The following is a 20,672-nucleotide window of genomic DNA, read 5'->3' as shown; positions in this document are numbered from 1 at the left end:
GGACCAGGACAGAAGCGCCTGGATGGCTCAGTTGGTTAAGCATCTGGCTCCAGCTCAGGTCATGATCTCACAGTTTGTGGGTTTGAGCCCTGTGTCAGACTCTGTGCTGACAGCTCAGAGCCTAGAGCCTGCTTTGGATTCTGATTCCCTCCCTCTTTGCTCCCCTGCTCATGCTGTCTCTGTCTCTCAAAAATAAATAAAAAACATAAAAAAATTTTTAAAAAAGGGACTAGGACAGGGTAGGTGTCCTCAGAGAAGAGTAACGCCTGCTGCTGCTCTCATCACTAGCTGCCCTGTCACGCGGTTTGCAACACTAAACTAAACATCCAAAGATACTGAGAGTGTTGAGTGAGATACAGAATTTCTCACGTCCTCACCTTTTTTTTACACCTATAAAGTGTTGGAGTACAAATTCATCTGAGATCACGAGCAACTATATACAAATGTATAATTGTATAAATTTTACATATATTCATATAACTAATTTTTTTTTCTCAATATAATAGTGTTCTCACTATCACCAATGCATTCTGAATTTTCTGTCTACTCTCCTTTAAAAAAGTTGGTTGCAATACACAAAACTAATTTTAATAACCAACAGCACTAGGGACTAAAGTATCTCCGAGGAGCCTTCCTATACAAGGTACTCCTTTTCAAATTAGCTTTCAAAAGCAGTTTCACCTAAACTCAAACCCTTCCACAGGCCTCAGTGAATTTTAGGGACACAGTATTCTGATGGGGATTTGAGTGCTTACAATAATCATAACTGAATCACATATGCTTTTCAAATACTAATAAACTTTGCCTTAGTTTTTCTTAATTATAGTCCCTTTTGTGTCCAGAGTGACTCAGAAGACATCTTTTATCTTCAAACAACTGTAGAGTTTTGGTTTTTTTTAAAAATTAGGGGCTTACTTTCCAGTGACATTCTGAGTACTTACATGTCACTGAAAGACTAGGATTTAGAAAATTATTTGGAACTTTTTAAGAGACAATTTGCAATCTCCAGAAAACTCTGACATTCAACAATTGCTGCCTCACTGCTTTGCTCTTTGCTGATGAGTCATTAAAAATCAACATTTATTTAATTATTCCAGGACTCTTTTCAAATCCAATCCATATTTTTAATCTAGTTTGTTAGGGATATTCTATAATATGAAAAAATCCTAAAATCAAGAGGAAAAAGATTTGTGATTTCATGAATTCCATTCCAAGCTCCATTCCTTGACCTATGACCTCGGCTAGGTACTTCGCTCTCTACCTCAGTTTCTTCATTTGTAAAATGGGAAGAAGAGGACTACATACTTCATGGGCTGATTTCATGAATTAACGTCTAATTACCCTGAATGGCGCCCAGCAGGGAAGCATCCAAATAAACCACAGCCGAGATCATTCTCTTGTGTTACGTGAGAGCAAGGTGAAGCATGGAAGTTCCTCACATAGTTCTAAAAGTTTACCTAAACCCTACGAGCAGAGTGAGGGTTGGACCTTAGCCCCTACTTTATGCTCCAAAATGCACGCCAGGGTTAACTGACAAAATGAAGGAAAGGGAAGAAACAAAGATGACACAGAACATAGAGATTTTTAAGTATCCATTCAGATGGCTTTTGACAATGGGGGAAAAGCAGTACGTTTCAGTGGCAGGACAAATTAGTTAATTTATCAGTGCCCCTCATGAATCCCAGAAAGGATCAGGGATGGAATCGCTTACTGTTTTATGGCATAATAGCTCTGACAAATTATAAATGTAAAAGTATCTAATTCCTTTCCTGTGTCCTAGTGAGGCAGACAAGCAGAATCTATCTCATGAATAGAAATACTCAAAGAACACCAGTTTTATTCTACCACAGACTAAATATACACAAGGGCTAGGAAGGTGGTCTGTGCAGAGTCCTTATCTACTAGTAGAAATATACATCATAAAAATATTCAAACACAGCATCTCATTTTTAAGGATAACAACTTGCTATTAGTGGGAAGTTATATTTTCATTATAAATGTCCTGGTATCAACATAAAGACATATCCTGAACCTCAAGCTAGGAAAATTTTCAACTTCTTGGTGGCAATTCAATAATCATCATCATGCATTTATGATGTCACAATGGAAATGGGAAATGCTATCGCTAAGAATCTAATTTTGTCTTTTGACTAAAGCTAAGGCGGAAAGATGGGTCAGATCATCCTGGCCGGCTCCCTAGTCTGTAAGATTACCTGCCACCCGTGTTTCTAAAGTCCATTTTAAGGGCAGTACAGAATCGCCTCCTAGGACTATATCTATTCACGGATGAATTTCTCAGATAAAGCAAATGCACACAGTGAACCCCAACCTGGGAATCTTCTCTCATTAAGAGAAAATCGATATCCATGTAAGTCCACTGTTTTCATTTATTGCTCATCTTAATTCAGAATACTTGTTGAAATATATTTTAAGTTTTAAAACTTTATTTTGAATATTTCTCCCAAAGACCCATTTTACTAAAGATCTGTGTATCTTTTTTTAAGTAAACCTGGGAGGTTATTAGCATTGCAAAATGGCCTTCAAAATGTAAAGACTGCTTAGGCTTTTCGATCTGACTTTTTTTGTTTTTTACTCTCCTTCATACCAAAACCAGAAACACGCTGAAAGCCAAAAAGCATTATAATGTTCACCAAAGTCATGGGCTTCACGTGAACGAGTTACAAAGACAGTCTTGCCTTATCATCTCTTCCTCTCGCTCTGTAATCCTTGTCTCTACTGGCAGAGGGTTTTTCACTCTTTGATATCGGGTGTGCTCGGCCCACAGGTCCCCGGGCTCCTGCTCCAGGCATTTCTTTCCTCAGAGGTCTTACTTCTCGATTGGGACGCCTTATCTGAGGTGGAGCTCTGACAGGAAAAAGTTAAAATGAAAATTAAAGACGAAAGCAGTTCAATATTCTTTTCATCATAACTATGAAATCAAGAAGCCCCAAACCTCAATTGTTCCCCTTTGGCCAATTCATGGCTACAACTATTAGATCAGTTCTTAAAACTACTTTTCTGGGGGGAAAATGTGCTTTTCTATAAAATACACTGTTTGATGCAATTTTGAAATACATATAAATGACATGTAGAACAGCAATTATTTTGTCGAAAATAACTATTAATCACCAACAGAGGGCAACACAGACTATTTCCATCTAATAATCTTACTAGTGTACTGGAAACTCAATGACTTTCATTCATTACTGCCCTAACCCAAAACTAAGTCATTTTAAAAAAACAAAAGCATTTGAAACTAATGTAACATTGTATGCCAGTGATACTTCAGTTCTTACAAAAGCATTAAAAGCTGAGAGGACAGGAAATCAAAATACATCTATTCGCACAGTTTACTTAATTTATTGGTTCCAATCAAAATTAGTTCCTCTGCTTCTGTACTGGAAAATCCAACATTTCACTCAAATTACGAGTAGGAGGACTAAACAATGAAATCTTTTTATATACAAATTAATTTGTATATAAAGTCCATTTGGCATCGAAGATGCGAAAAATCACAGGATCATTCAAATTACACAGGCCCCCAAAGGTGGATGAACTTTGAGAACCATGTATGGTGAGGGCTGTTAACTAGATGCGGGATGACCATTTCACAATATATAAAAATACTGAACCACCATGGTATACACCCGAAACTAATGTTGTATGTCAATTATACCTCAAGTTTTACAAAGTTTTGACAACTATATAAAAGTAACCATGCACGCACAGTGACATATTTTGTTTCATGGAATGCAAAACATGTCCTCTTCAAATAGCCAAATTCTAAGGTTTCTTAGCACCAGTATTTAGCATCTCTGTTTGGGTGCTGAGGAGACTCTAGCCACCCTGTGCCTAACCTGTTAGCTCTTCCTTGGACGGTCTCCACCTCTGTTTTCCTATCTTTTCTCTCTCTCCTGCTCTGCCTTTCTTGTAACCCTTCAGAGCCCATGTGTCCTCCTTCTTGTTACCCATACGCCACACCGATTATTCTCCCTTTTCCAACTTCATGCTTTCAATTCATCCAGTTCATCATGGAGTGTCTCTTCCTGATATCAGAAGTGACACATATATATAACTCAGAACCCAGCAAGACAGGAAAACAGATGAAAAGTCAAGAAGGATACAAACTCAAGGCAACAGAGGTAAAAAACTGTTGACACAGGGCAGAGGCCTAGTACGGCATCTTCAGACTGTTGGAACAAGACCACCACATGAACCTGCTGAGGATGAGAGAAGCTGGAGAAGTGTGTATCTGACTTCTCACTGACCTCTGAATCTCCAGAGTTGAGTTCAGCTCAACAATTATTTGTTGACCACCTATTGGGAGGCTTATACCCACTAGTGTGCTAGGCCCCAGGAGGAGACAAAGATGAACAAGCAATCTTGTGAAAGAAATCACAGGGAAGGAACTGGAAAACAGTGTACAGCAAAATGATTACAGGGCATTTTCAACTATAAAGAAATGACTGTATTATTACTTTGGTGCATGCCTAGTCTTTTAAGAGCCTGCCAATAAAACAAAACTGTGATGAGGCTGATTGAAGAAAACTAAAAATGTTACCTGCTCTACTCCTAGTATTCCACTGCAACCTTGACTGAACGTATGTTTGGTTTTGCTGAAGGAGGGGAAAGCAGCAGTGCAGGACTTGACTTTTATGTTCAAGTATCTGTGCGTGAGTACATGTGTTCCCCAATCAGACTCGGGGTGAGGCCACCGATGATAAAACGAGAGCAGCAATCTCTTGCGCACACAACGCACATCAAGTGTGCCGTTCTGGTGGCAGCTGTCACTGTCTGTGGGCCTGCGTTTCGGACGCACAGCCAGCCTGAAGCTGCTGCTCACTGACAGCAGATCTGTCCCTCGCAGCCGCCGCCAGGCTGTCAGCCGCTGGGCTGGCCCCACGAGGCCTCCGCTTGGGGCTGGACACTAGTGAGCCCTGAAACGCTGCCTCTGCCCTCTCGGCTTGGGCTTCCTCCACCTCAGCTTGCTCCTTAAGGGTCCCTCTGGAGTCCGCTGCAGGCCATTTTGCACGCACATCTGGCTCGGGAAAGCGGTGCCATGAGGAGAATGATTTCAAAGCTCGTACACAGGCTGCGTCCCCACTGTTTGCTGCCGCTGACCTGGTCCTGCCACTCGGTGCCCTGATGGGCTTATAAATGGTCTGAATGAAACCACTCGCTCCAGAAGCCAGACGTGCGGTCTGCGACTAGAGCCGCATCTCACAGAGAGAGTGCGCCCGTGCTCCGAGAAAGCCTTCGGTGCCATCTCGCTGCAGGTGGATATTACGTTTGTAACAGCCTCTGTCAGCTTCCCAAAGGACAGCCGTGGCTCTGTTCTGCGCATCACTGCACAATGTCGGGCTTCAATGTAAGGAGGCAGGGAAAGCTTCCAGGCTGAGTGAAAAATAAGTCTTGCTGCTTCTGTTGCTGATCTCATTTAAAAGACACTTCAGGGGCACCTGGGTGGCTCCGTCGGCTAAGTATCTGACTTCGACTCAGGTCATGATCTTGCAGTTTGTGAGTTCGAGTCCACATCAGGCTCCGTGCTGACAGCTCAGAGCCTGGAGCCTGCTTCAGGTTCTGGGTCTCCCTCTCTCTGCCCCTCCCCTGCTTGCTGTCTCTCTGTCTCCCCAAAATAAATAAACATTAGAATTTTTAAATAAATAAATAAGAGACTTCAGTAGGATTACACAGCATCACTAACCTCTTTCGAAGACACCTTTCATTCCACACCAACTTAAGAACCAGGGTCTATAATACTATCACCACATTCTCCACTTGTTATACAGGCTCCTTAAGATTCCTAGCCATTGACTTCTATTTCTTCTAACATTTTGTTTAATGATTATTCTAATTCTTTTTTTGTTCATACATTGTTAGAATTCTGGTATAAGTAATTTAGAACAGGTCCTATATATGCCTAAGAACATAAGCCAGATTGCTTAAAGTTAACTTCTGGAAAAGAAAGAATAATAATCTTATTTTGTTATTATATGAATTTGTAGAGCTCCAGAATTAAATAAACAGAGAAACATCTCTCTCCATATATATTAAGAAGATACGAAACATAAGTTCAAAGTAGTTAATACTGACATTTTTGCTGTAAGAATTTGGGAGTCAATTTATGAGACTTCTGAGTCCAGGAGAAATTATTTAAGAAATCAGGAGGCAAAAAACAAAGCTTAAATAGAAATGAGAGGACTTATAATTTGAAACTAAATGTTTATGAATTTATGATTAAGAATTTTAATGTCTACTCTCATCATATATATGACTGCTATTTTTTCAAATCAGTAAATATTTACTGTTTACCTAATAAGCACAGAACTATGCTCAGTGTACTACTGACATGCACACTGCAGGGCACCTGGGGCTCTGCTGGTTAAGCATCCAACTTGATTTCAGCTCAGGTCATAATCTTACTCATTTGTGAGTTAGAGCCCTGCAGGCCTGCTTGGGATTCTCCGTCTCCCCCTCTCTCTGCCCCTCCACACACACTCTCTCTCTCAAAAAAAAAAAAAATCACAAACACTATTCCTATCCTCACAGAGAAATAATACGATGATCTGAAGTCAGCATGAGACTTAGAAATCCTAGGGGTGCCTGGGTGGCTCAGTCAATTAAGCGTCGGACTCTTGGTTTCGGTTCAGGTCATGACCTCACGGTTCACGAGACTGAACCCCACATCGGGCTCTGTGCTGGCAATGTGGATCCTGCTTGGGATTCTCTCCCTCTCTCTGCCCCTGCCCACTCATGCTCACTCTCTCTCTCTCCCTCTCTCTTTCTCAGTAAAATTAAAATTTAATTTAAAAAAAAAGAATCCTAAAACTTGGGTGCCTTTTTACTCCCAGGTCTACCAATTACTGATTATATGAGCATATCACTTAATATCTATAATCCTCATGTTCTTCCACTGTAAATGGACATGTTAATTTTTCATAGAATTTGTAAATCTATTTGCCACTAATATAACGTGCTCAGTAAGAAGTAGACATAGTACACAACTCAGTGAATGTTAATGCCATGTAACCACCAGTAGATGAAGACACAGAACATTTCCCAATATCCCAGAAACCTTTTTCATGGTTCCTTTTGGTCACTATCAGCCCAGAAGGTAAGCACTATCTGACCTTATTATCATAGATTAGGTTTGCCTGTTCTGGTTTCGGAGAAATGTAGTTTCAGCTACATACTTTTACTTGGTCTCTTTCTCTCAACATTACCTGTGAAATGCATCCAGGTACCTCATGGAACATGAGTTAATCTTTCTTCGATGCTGTGTGGTATTCTATTGTGTAAATACAATTACAACATGCCTATTCTACCATTGATGAACACTTGAGCTATTTTCCATTTGACGTTATTATTAAAGCTTCTACGAATATGGGGTTATGTTCACGGTAAAGGTTAAGCATTCATTTCTCTGTCACGTACCCAGGAACAGAACTGCTAGATCGTATGTAAGATTAGCTTTAGTAAATATAGCTAAACAGTTTTCCAAAGTGGTGACGTCATGCTGTGCTCGCATCAACAGTATAAGTGAGTAGCAGTCACTCCATCCTAGCCATTCTGGTGGGGGTTCAATGGCATCTCATTGTGGCTTGACTTTGCCTTTCCTGAATGACTATGGATGCTGAACACCTTTTCAATATGCTTCTTGGCCTCATAAATACTGTCTTTTGCAGAGTATCTATTCCAGTTTTAATTCGCGTTTTTTTTCAATCAGCTGTCTGACATTTCTTGATTTATTGACTGCCATTCTTTATATATTTTGGATGCCACTCCTTGGGGTCAGATACATGCACTGTAAATATCTTCTAGTATATGGGGTGCCTTTGCACTCTCCTAATGGTGTGTCTCTTCATGAAGTGAAGTTCATAGTTTTAGAATCCTGATCTACCAATCTCTCGTCTTTAGTACTTTTGTGTCCAGTTTCATAAACCTTTGCTACCCCAAAATCATGATATAATCCTTTCCTATTCTCTTCCGGAAGCTTTAGCTTACTACCTTTTACATTCTAGGTAATGATCTATTTCAAATTATTTTTTCCGTATGATGTAAGGTAGGGAGGGGTCAAGATTTCCTCTCCTGTAAATACTCAATGAACCCAATAGCATTTGGTGACAAGACCCACCTTTCCCTAGTAAACTGCAGTTGCAACCTTCTGCATGAATCACGTGGCTTCATAAAGGTGAACCTTTAATGATAAGTTCCAATTCTAAAAAGAACTTTAGAAATTTTAGTTGTTTGCGAACAGAAGATTCAAAACAAGTATCTGATTATGAGCATTTAGGAGTCTGTTCAAAATATTAATTTTTTCAATAAATATCTGAAATTTTAATGACTGCAAGACAGTATGCTACCCAATATAAAAGGCTGTATTAGGATAAGTCTTCCCTCATTATCCAACACAGAAATCAGTCACACCCAGAAATACATTGAACACTACAGGTCATGCTGATAGGAGTTGATTTGCATCTTCAAGCGTATCTTTTGTACTCTTCAGATGCTTAATTTGATTTTTAAAATATTTGACTTTTTAAAGTTAAAAAATGCAAAAATTCAGTTATTCCTTACAACTTTTAGATTCAGCTTACAGAGCTTTTCCTATGCACAAGACTGGCAGATTTTAGAAGTCATTTTTAAGATGCTTTTGAATGATGTTTTGTCCCATTTCAAACCTGGCTGCTTAAATGCCACCAAAATGTTTTACCCACATTTATAAATGTAATATATTTTATTTCCTTCTTAGTTCCTCAATCTTATTTCCTTCTTACTCAATAAAGCATAATAACTTACATATAAATACTTCTACAAACCTAGTAAATTAGACTTGTAAATAAGCCTAAAATTCTCCTAAATGTTCCACAAACATACTTAACATAAATTTTTATGTAAAACAATCACAGATCTCCATTATTCCATAATACATTAAAGGTGCAATTGCATGCTTAACACCCTCGCCAGTCGTATCTTCTTCAATTACAAGTACATAAAAATAATAAGTAAATATGCAAATATGCACATATCCCTTAACAGAAAAATACACTACAGCTCTGATTCTCTTAGACATTTCTATTCTTAATTCTAAATTTTCCTGGAGTTGAAGGACGCTTACCCACTACAGAAGACAATTACCATCCAAGTTAACCAAGGGAAGATTTAACCAGAAATGTCAGCTGGTGTCAGATCTGGAGCTAGAGATACCCTCACACCAAATATTATGCAATACTTTTTAGTATTGTGGGGGTTGCCTTCTTCACATTTTGACATTCTCTAACCAGCTAGGATAGTAACTAAATGTTTGTCAGCAATTTTGATGGGATATACTAATCCTTATTTAAAGCTGTGAGTCTAGTCATTCTACCACTTCAAAGGGGGAGAGGGGGTGGTACCATTACTAATTCATTAGTCTAATGGTAGAATTCTACCCCTCTCAGGAAGGTTAATTACTTGACTGTATTTGCTCTTCTTTACCTAAAGATAGACAAGTCTTGTGTTTTCCATGAAACTTTAAAGACTTTTAAACCTGAAAAACTTGGGGAGCCTGGCTGGCTCAGTCAGTTGAGCATCCAACTCTTGAATTTGGCTCAGGTCATGATCCCAGAGTCATGGGCTCGAGTTCCCAATTGGACTCCACATTGAGCGTGGAGCCTGCTTAAGAGTCTCTCTCCCCCTCTCCGTCCCTCTCCCCTACCGGTGTGCTCTCTAAAATAAAAAATAAATAAAAATAAATTTGAACACTTAGAATATTTATTTTCTGCCTAACTCTAAAGACCTCAAAACTAGATAGATAATGGTATTCTTACAGGTTATAAAGGTTACATAATTTCTACAGATATTAAAAATTATACCGGTTGAACTTTAGTTATCTCACAGTTCTTTATCTAGCTTAGAGTCAAGGTCTACGATTATTCTATTTATTTTTAAAACACACAGACACAAAAAAACATATGAGATGGTGTCTAAGAACCTTAAAATTTGGCTAAAATATGTTCGTATTTTAAGAAATATACTGGACATCCCTTTCTGTCCACACGTAAACCCTACAGCTAAAGCCCTGCTGAGGAGTTCTCCACGAATCTAAAAACAAGAGTCCTCAAAGACAACATGCTGTAAGACAAGACCGTCAAGAACTGATAATGATAGAAGTATAAAAACATAGGGTAAGAATAACAAAAGTAAACTGAAGCCCTTCCCACCATAACCTGTGTAGGAATTCTGGATAAAATGTAACAAACACCCTTCTATATAAACAGGTAATATTACCAGAGGGTAAAAGAAATACCTAATGGCCAAAAAATAAATAAGAGAGGGCTGATGACATGGAAGTCCTTTAGGATTTCCAGGCTTCACCCACTAAGAACTTGAGATTTAATGACCACACAGAAAGGCCTGAGATAAGGGCTTAGGCCCACATCAGTCAAAGAAGGTGCACTGAGACCATCACATAGGGCCAGCTCTGTCCAAGGACTACAATCTCGGTGAGAGGGTTGAATTTAAAACACACATGTGGAAGAAACAAGTACATCTGTTTTTCTGGCCTATGTTCCATATTTGTGGAGTGAGGCACATGTGTCCCCTAGAAATAGTAACCACGGGCCTGAGGTCATGTGATTTGGGATTTGGTTTTATACCTCAGACAAAGAAATTTACCTAAAAGTGGTCCCTCTAGGGGATGACATCCCTCCAAACAAGCCACATCTTAGAATGACTAAAACCATGGAGAGACATTAACTTTATCACAAACAAGAGCCATCAGGGGAAAAAAATGTTAAAACTCCCAATAACTTGTTAATAGAATTACCAATTGTAGACTACAAAATGAATGTTTAACATGGTTCTTAGGGGCGCCAGGGTGGCTCCGTCAGTTAAGCATCCGATTTTGGCTCAGGTTATGATCTCATGGTCATGTTGGGCTCTGTGCTGGGCATGGAGCCTGCTTAAGAGTCTCTGTCTCCCTCTCTCTGCCCCTCTCCCCTGCTTGCACGCACACATGCTCTCCCTCTCTCTTTTAAAAAGTAAAATAAATATTTTAAAAAGATGTTTGGTTTTTTTTTTAACCGAATCAAGAATTTGAAACAGGGGCACCTGGGTGGCTCTGTCAGTTATGCATAGACTCTTGATCTCAGCTCAGGTCATGATCTCACAGTTTCATGGGGTTGAGACCCACATCGGGATCTGTGCTGACAGCATGGAGCCTGCCTGGGATTCTCTCTCTCCTCTCTCTCTGCCTCTCCCTAACTTGCACTGTTTTTTTCTCTCTCTCTCTCTCTCTCAAAATAAACATTGTTTAAAAATTTAAAAAAAAAGAATTTGAAAGAAAAGAAATACAAGTTTTAAGTAATATAAGTGACAATAAATGCACACTTAGATAAATCATCACAGAACTGTTTAACTGAAGACAAAAATAAAATCAGGGAAACACTGGGAGAGAAAAGACAAGTTATCTACACTTAGACTGAGAATGCGAGCCAGAAGGCAAAAATAACACAATCACTAATGTCATCTTCAAAGCCACAGAGAACAAAGAATCTAGTATTCTATATGAAACTATAATTTAAAACTGATGGGAAAATAAGTCCAAGACAAAACCTGAGGGTTTACCACTAAAAGAGACATGTGTAGAACTACTGAGGAATGTACTACAGCAAAGAGACTGATTCCAGAAAGTGAAAAGCAAGCAATAATGACCAATACAATTAGAAAACACAGGGATAAATCTAAGCATTTTATGAGCTCATTCATTCAACAAATATTTACTGAATGCCTACACTGTGCCCAGTACTAAATTGGCGTTGAGGGTACAGCAGTGAAAAAGTCAAAGGCCTTGACCTTACAGAGCGTCCAATGCAGTAGGGATAGTTAACAAGAAGCGCAGACTAGAGTATCAGGCCACAACAAGGACTGTGAAGAAAAGTAAAGCAGAATAAGAAGACAGAGTGATGATGAGTGAGGGGATAAATTCTTTCTTAATTTTCTGAGTATAGTTGACACATAACATTACATGAGTTTCACATGTACCACACAGGGACTGGACATCTCTATGTTACGCTGTGCTCATCACAAGTGGGGCCACTGTCTGTCCCCAAACAGCGTTATTACAATATCATCGACTATGTTCCCTATGCCTGACCTTTCATCCCCACGGCTTGTTCACTCTATAAATGGAAGTCTGTACCTCCAACTCCCCTTCACCCATTTTGCCCCCCCCCCCCCCCCCCCCCCCCCCCCCCCCCCCCCCCCCCCCCCCCCCCCCCGCCGAGGGATAAATATTTTAAGTAAGGTGTTCAGGGTGAGACTTTATAGGTGACATGTGAAGAAAGACCTGAAAAGGTGTCATCCTAATGAACATCAGTCTTCTAAATACCTAGTGGGGCCCGGGTGGGCCAGGGAATGGGTGATGAAACCTGCAAATATTTCTTGAGCACATACTCATGTGCCAGGCTGTTCTTTATACTTTCCTTGTATTCAATCACTTAATTCTCAAAATAACCCCACGTGTAATGGTAGTATTGATCCCCACTTTACAGAGGAGGAAAACTCATCCACAGTGCCTAGGACACAGTGGGTGCAGGTATGTTGAGCTGGTCCAGATACAGAAATACCAGAGGAATGAGGGCTAGCGAACAAGAGGCAGCCTAAGAGAAACAGAAGAGGCCACAGTCAAAAAAAAAAAAAAAAAAAAAAAAGAAAGAAAGAAAAAGTAAAAGAAGAAGAAAGGAATACTGTAATGTCACAGAAGCCCTATGAAGAAAATTCCAAGGAAGAAAGATGGTAAACATCAAATGTTATAAAAGTCAAATACAGGAAGCCTTGAGAATAGGCATTCTGACACTAAATTAGGAAGTTGTCTTCAAGACTTCAGCCACAATATCACAATGACGGAGACCCAAGATCTCTAGTTATTCAGGCGAGCATGACCATGTCTGCCCAAGAAGCAAAGGGGGCCAATGACAGTAGTTCAGGCGCAGCGAGGCGAAGAGTTTTTTCCAATAAAAATTTAGAAGTAATGTGTTGGCATTTCGTCCTGACTTACCACTATTTTTGTGCCCATTCCTTATTCTATCTCTAATGAATTGAAATCTCTATCAGTTGTCTTTTCTATAACATAAAAAATGACAGAAATACCAAGTTTTTGGGCACTGAATATAATAAATCTCTACAATTCCAAAATAAAGACTTCAAACGGGGGACTGGGTTTTACAAAATAAGGGACATGTTCCCTAGAGTAAACTTCCATCAAAGAAATAAAATTATATAAAATAGCCAAATGAAGTGACCTCCCACTCTCGGGATACTTTCAGTCAGAATTTAGACTGTGGAAAACATCCGCTCCCTCTGTCCTCACTCTCAGATGATCCTGCTTGCTTTTATTCGCCTCGTCGAAATAACCACAGGAAAATTTCCATGAATGCTCACCTCTCACCTACATACTTCTCTACGTCCACACTCTTGTGACGACGAGCCTTCCCCCGGGCGGCCTGAGTCGGCTATCCATGCACCCCTGCCCTTGTCCACTCCAGCATACTGCCCCTGATACCATCCCCTCCCTCACGTCATCAGTTTCCCCCTTCCCTGCAGCATGGTCGCCAGCCTACAAACACCCTGCCAGACCCTCCTCTCTAAAATCAGCCCAATCCTGACTCTGCGTCTTTCCCAACTACCACTCAATTTCTCTGTTCCCCTTGTCAGCACCTCTGTCAGAGAATTACAAACACTCATTGTTTTCAATTCCTCTCTTCCCATCCTCTCCACCCACCCCATGATTGGCTACCATTCCACGAAACCTGCTCAGCACAGTCACCAACAAGCTCCATGTTGCTAAATCCAATACAATGTTCAATCCTTATCGTACTTGACCTATGTGCAGAATTAGATAGAGCTGCTTACTGGAATCCTTAAACCCCAATTTCTTCTAAAAAATAGCAATGATAGGGACACCTGGGTGGCTCAGTTGGTTGAGCATCCAACCTCAGCTCAGGTCATGATCTCACGGTTCTCGGGTTCCAGCCCCGCACTGAACTCTCCACTGTCATTAAGAAGCCCGCTTCGGATCCTCTGTCCCTCTCTCTCTCTGCACCTCCCAACTCACGTTCTCTCTCAAAAATAACTACTAAAACATTAAAAAAATGGAGATGATAATAATAGATAATAATATCTATTTGGGAGGGAGGTTGTGAGGATTAAGAACTAAATCCTGTAAAGAGTTTATTAGCACAGTACCTGGTTCAAAATTAGGAATTCAAAAAATGTCAGTTATTGTGGTTAATCAACACTGCCAACTACATTCTACCCACTAAAAATAAAGTCCACTCTATACTCCAGAAACAGAATCTTGGAATAGAATAGGGCTCTAGAATGTTTTTTAAAAAGGGGTATAATCTCAACCTGCCAATCGTATCAGACAAATAATTTATTCCCATATAAAGAATGACCTTAAAATTTCCTTCTTAAAATGCCTGACTTGCTGATGATTCCTAAATAACTAACACTAATCCCAATCTCTCTTAAGTTCCGGTTCTCATTTCCAGTTCCTATATAAATAGCTTGGTCTAGATATTTAATTGTCTGCTCCAATTTTTCTCTCATTCTCTGTATTTCATTAATCACCAAACCCTGTCCATTCTACCTCACTAATGGCTCTCACAAAACCAGATGCTTCAGAGGGCAAGGACTGTGTCTGTTTCTAAATCCCACCATGTCCCCAGCCAAGCAGTGGCACCGGACACAGCTCAAGCTTTCCAGGACGCCTGGATTATTTTCTCTTATTGGCTTCTTGAGGCCAAGGTCTGTGTGTCTATGACCTTTATACTTTCCACAAGGCCAAGGATCACACCTAGCGTAGGGTGAGTGCTCCTAAAATAAACGCTGGAGAGATCAACAATACCGTGTTTTTCTCCCTAGGACTTCAAAACAATTTTACAAAACAATTCCATCATAATACACATTTTACAGGGAGCAAAATGAGGCGAGGAGACATGAATATAACTTGGAGGAATATCCAATTCATGGTGGGACTGTTAAAAACAAAAAAACACACACACAAAACCTGCTTTCCTGCCTCTTACTCCCAGGAAAGTAACTGAGCCAGAGCCTGGATGAAACACCTGGAAGACTAGGATGAGAGTCGACTCTCTATTGGCCTTATCTGATCTTTTCCCACTGCAAATCAGGCTGTAAAATGCCAGCAGTAACCTAATCTATGTGTGTGACCAAAGAAACAAAGCGGGGCGCCTGGGTGGCTCAGTCGGTTAAGCATCTGGCTTCAGCTCAGGTCATCTCATGGTTTGTGGGTTCGAGCCCCACATTGGGCTCTGTGCTGACACAGAGATTTAGATTCTGCTTTAGATTCTACATCTCCCTCTCTGTCTGGCCCTCCCGTGCTCGTGCTGTCTTTTTCTGTCTCTGAAAAAAAAAATTTTTTTAATTTAAAAAGGATTTTTAAAAAAAACAAAAAAAAGGAACAACTTTAACAAGAATAAGTCAGTAAGAATTTCCTCTGCTGAAATTCTACAGAATAGCACAAATTGGATAAAAAATAATTTTACTATTTCTGTGTACCCAGAAACACATTGTGCCTGTTCCCCTGGTTCCAGATGAAACAACAGTAAAGGGACTATTATGAGTTCTATTTTCCCTCTACAGAATAAGCCACATGATTAATTCAGGCTTGTGGAGCCTATTCCTACTGACATCTGTCCCAAAAGCTGTCACTTAAAAAGGCCTAATGCATTTAATTTTTAAGTTGAATAAAGAATAGTTTGCGGCATGTGGGTGGCTCAGTCAGTTGAGCGTTCGGCTTCAGCTCAGGTCATAAACTCACAGTTCATGAGTTCGAGCCCCACATTGGACTCTGTGCTGACAGCTCAGAGCCTGGAGCTTGCTTAGGATTCTGTGTTTCCCTCTCTCTCTCCCGCTCACACTATGTCTCTGTCTCTCTCTCAGAAATAAATAAATGTTAAAAAGAAAAATCTTAGGGGCACCTGGGTGGCTTGGTCAGTTAAGCATCCAACTTTGGCTCAGGTCATGATCTCACAGTTTGTGAGTTCAAGCCCCGCGTCAGGCTCTGTGCTGACAGCTAGCTCAGAGCCTGGAGCCTCCTTCAGATTCTGTGTCTCCTCCCTCTCTCTGCCTCTCCCATGCTCATGCTCTGTCTCTCTCTGCCTCTCAATAATAAATTAAAAAATAAAAAAAATCTTTAAGAAAAGTTTATTGAATATATGCTACATCAAATATTGCTCCAATGCAAAAAAATATCTTCCATCCCTTCGGATCTCACCAGGAGGGATCATTTTTAAATGGTTCTCATTAAAAAGAATACACTTTAATAAACTTACATGGAAAATATTATAAATGATTTACTTCATCCATTATATCCTTTCACTCAGGACACTAAAACTGATCGGAAGGCTTCAGCTGTCTGTGGAGTTTTGTTCTAACATTGCCACTACCTCCCATCATAAACCATTTGTAGCTCAATGTCCGCATTTAAGGCAATGAATCTAATTCATTTTCAACGATTTCTTTGATACATTCGAGCAGCTGCTGGTGATTTAAAATAGGATCATGATGAAACTCAGCAGACATACGACATACGATGTGTAACTTGAAAGGGGGTGCACAGCACTGCAGGGGACCACAGTGCGCAGATGACCCCGGGTCTAGAAGAAGTGTTACAAGTGTTGGACGCCCCTTAAGGGAAAAGGACAGAATCACAAGCAGGGTTGCCAAATTTGCAGCTAATGCCAAACCTATCAGATGCATCCCAGAAACATTTTGTACAAAACGAGGTAACTTATATTTTTCTATTGACTCACACTCTAATTCCAGTGTAGTGTCCCCATAAAAAAGAAAGAAAAAGGAACTATATTTAAAATATCAGTATTTCATTAAGTATCTTCAGCTTCTTTATTCTCTCACAATCTCTAACAAATTCTTTATAATCTACTATGGAGAAAAGAGGTTCAGAGAAATGAGAAATACATTCTGGTCCATTCATCTGTCACTTTCATTAAGAATAAGGATTCAAACACAAGCATAAATATAAATAAAATCTCTGTTATGGGCAGTTAATGGAGGACAAATAAAAGGAAACAGTGGGCTACTGGCTTCTCTAATAAGAAGTTTTCAGTAAGTGTTCATCAGTGGGAAATTATGAGCCACGCTTTTTTATTCAGTTTGAGCCACAAATATTAGAGTTAATATCTGTGGCCACAGCTTTTTAAAATACATCATGGTGCTCTAGCAATTTAGAACAGATATTTCCTACATTGTAAATTATTTCTAAGACCAGACGACTTCACTGGCAAATTCTACCCTACATTTAAAGAACAGTTAACACCAATCCTTCTCAAACTCTTCCAAAAACTCAAAAAGAGGGGACACTTCTAAACTCATTTTACAAGGTCAGCATTACCCTGATATCAAAGCTAGGTAAGAATATTACAAAAAAAATTATAGACCAATACCCTGATACAAAAAATCTTAACAAAGTATTAGCAAAATATTCCTACTGAATTTGAATTCAACAATACATGAAAAGGATTATTTAACCTGACCAAATGTGGTTTATCCCAGGGATATCAGGGTGGTTCAACATATACAAATTAATAAATGGAATACAACACGGTAACAGAATGAAAAATAAAAATCATATGATCATCTCAATAGATGCAAAAAAAAAAAAAGGCATGCGACGAAGTACAATAGTCTTTCCTGATAAAAACCCTCCACAGGGGCCCCTCGGTGGCTCAGTTAGTTAAGCATCTGACTTCCGCTCAGGTCAAGATCTCTTGGCCTGTGAGTTGGAGCCCCGCGTCAGGCTCTGTGCTGACAGCTCAGAGCCAGAGCCTGCTTTGGATTCTGTGTCTGTCTCTCTCTCTCTCTCTCTGCCCCTCCCCTGCTCATGCTCTCTGTCTCAAAAATAAAAATAAACATTAAAAAATTTTTTCTAAACCTTCCACAAATTGGGTACAGAAGGAACATAACTCAACATAATAAAGGCCTTATAAAAGTAAGCTCACAACTAACATCATACATAGCAGTGAAAAATGAGAAGCTTCTGCTCTACAATCAGGAATAAATCAAGGGTGCCCACTTTTATCATTCTTACCCCATATAAACCAGAAGTCCTAACTGGTGCAATCAGGCTACACAAAAAAATAAAAGGCATCCAAATCAGAAATGAAGAAGCCAAAGTTGCTGTTATTTGCAGACAATATGATCTTACACATAAAAAGCCCTAAAGACTCAATCAAAAGTCTTTTAGAACTAGTCAACAAATTCAGTGAAGTTGCAGGATATAAAATCAACATACAGAAATCAGTTGTGCTTCTACAAACTAACAAGAAAACATCTGAAAACAGAAAGACAACAATCCCATTCACAACAGCATCAAAAACAATAAAATCTTTTGGAATAAATTTAACCAAGGACATGACAGATCTGTCCAATGAAAACTGCAAACCTTTAATGAAAGAAATGGAAGAAAATACTAACAAGTAGAAAGATACCCCAGGTTTATGGATGGAAGATTAATATTGTTAAAATGTCTATACTACCCAAAGCCATCTACACATTTAACAAAATCCCATATCAACATTCCAATAGCATTTCTCACAAAAATAGGGGGGAAAAGTCTAAAATTTATATGGAGTCTAAAAGATCCCAAATAACCAAAGCAATCAGGTAAAAACAAAGCCAGAGGCATCATACTTTTGATTTCAAACTATACTACAAAACTTTAGTAATTAAAACAGTAGAGAACTGGGGCGCCTGGGGGCTTAGTCAGGTGAGCATCCAACTTCAGCTCAAATCATGATCTCACAGTTCATGAGTTTGAGCCCCACATCAGGCTTTGCACTGTGAGTGTGGAGCTTCCTCGGGATTCTTGCTCTCTCCTCTCTCTGCCCTTCCCTTGCTCGTGCTTTCTCTTTCAAAATAAATAAATAAACTTAAAAAAAAAACCACAGTACAGTACTGTCCTAAAAACACACACAAAGACTAACAGGACAGAACAGAGAGTACAGAAGTAAACCCTTGCATCTATGGTCAACTAATATTTGAAAAGAGAGCCATGAATACTCAATGGGGAAGGAACAGTTTCTTCCAAACAAATGGTGTTGAGAAAATTGGATAACCACAACCAGAAAAATAAAATTGGACCCCTATCTTATACCATTCACAAAAATGAACTTGAACTAGATTTAAAAGACTTAAACATAAGACGTGATACTGTAAAACTCATAGAAGAAAACATAAAAAGAAACTCCTTGACATTGGTCTCGGCAATGATTTTTTGGATAGGACATCAAAAATACAAACAACAAAAGCAATAAGGGAAAAATATATATATATAAATCCAAAATGAAAAGGGAGCCTACTATGGGAAAAAACACTTGCAAACCATGTATCAGGGTAAAGGGTTAATATTCAAAATATATAAAGAACTCATACACTCAACAACAACAAAGTCCAATTAAAAATGGACAGAGAAACAAAAATAAGTGTTTTTCCAAAGGAGACATCCAAAATGGCCCACAGGTACAGGAAAAAAGGTTCAATGTTACTAATTATCAAAAAAATGCAAATCAAAACCACTATGATATTGCCTCACACCTGTTGGAATGGCCCTCATCAAGAAGATAAGAGGAAAGTGTTGGCAAAAATGTAGAAAGAAGAGATCGTTAATGGGAATGCAAATTGGTCCAGCCACTGTGGAAAACAGTATGGAAGTTCTTCAGAAAATTAAAAATAGATGACCAAATGATCCATCAATTCCACTGCTGGGTACATATCCAAAGAAAATAAAAAGAGGATGTGGAAGGATAGAGGCACTCCCATGCTGACTCAGCATTCTTCACAAGAGCCAAGCTATGGAAACCACCCGAGTGGTGTTTATATAGTGGACTATTATTCAGCCATGAGAAAGGAGGAAATCCTGCCATCCTCAGCAACATGGATGGACCTGGAGGGCATTATGCTAAGTGAGACAGGTCACACAGAGAAAGACAACCACTGTTATGATATCACTTATACGTGAAATCTAAAAAATTATAACAACAGACACGCGCCCGTAAGGTAAAGCCGGGAGGTGATCAGAGCCACATCATGCCAGTCGTTCGTTCATCCGTCCATGCGAAATGGGTCGTTGGGAAGGTGATTGGAACAGCAATGCAAAAAACAGCTAAAGTGAGAGTGACCAGGCTTGTTTTGGATCCCTACTTATTAAAGTATTTTAATAAACGAAAAACCTACTTTGCTCATGATGCTCTTCAGCAGTGCACAGTTGAGGATATTGTGCTTCTCAAAGCTCTACCTGTCGCACAAACAAAGCATGTGAAACACGAACTGGCCAAAATCATTTTCAAAGTTGGACAAGTCATAGATCCAGTGACCGGAAAACCCTGTGCAGGAACTGCCTACCTGGAAAGCCCAGTCAGCTTGGAAACCACTTGCCCAACCAAAAATCTAGAAGAACTGAATAGCTCTTCAGTACAGTGAAGGAAGATTAGAAGGAGCCAAAGGGAAAGATTTATAAGTTTGCTTTATAGAAAAAGAAATTTTTCTAAATTTCATCACAAACTGTCCAATTTCTCTTCTGGTATTTATGGAATGGCTAAAAGTAAATGAAGTAAAGGCCTTGTTAAAATTTTTCATGAGTTTAAGGT

General features: G+C 39.5%; 1 protein-coding gene, 1 long non-coding RNA gene and 1 pseudogene across 5 annotated transcripts in view; 2 read left to right on the top strand and 1 right to left on the bottom strand.

The window, feature by feature from the left end:
* The window catches only part of KATNAL1 (katanin catalytic subunit A1 like 1), a 93,723-nt gene that overhangs the window by 44,857 nt on the left and 28,194 nt on the right, over positions 1-20,672 (bottom strand). For all 4 annotated transcript variants that reach the window (XM_029936892.1, XM_029936891.1, XM_029936889.1 and 1 more), the window contains exon 4: positions 2,697-2,865. In XM_029936892.1, coding sequence (XP_029792752.1) covers positions 2,697-2,865 — 169 coding nt within the window. The remainder of the gene's footprint in view (positions 1-2,696; positions 2,866-20,672) is intronic.
* Positions 2,159-20,672, top strand: part of LOC115289601 — a 53,692-nt gene continuing 35,178 nt past the window's right edge. The window contains exon 1 of the long non-coding RNA XR_003907707.1: positions 2,159-2,368. This is a non-coding gene — a long non-coding RNA (uncharacterized LOC115289601). The remainder of the gene's footprint in view (positions 2,369-20,672) is intronic.
* On the top strand, positions 20,090-20,614 carry LOC115289599 (annotated as a pseudogene).

Source organism: Suricata suricatta, chromosome 4 (assembly GCF_006229205.1).
Source record: "Suricata suricatta isolate VVHF042 chromosome 4, meerkat_22Aug2017_6uvM2_HiC, whole genome shotgun sequence".
Lineage (NCBI taxonomy): Eukaryota > Metazoa > Chordata > Mammalia > Carnivora > Herpestidae > Suricata > Suricata suricatta.
This window is presented reverse-complemented; position numbering and strand designations above follow the sequence as displayed.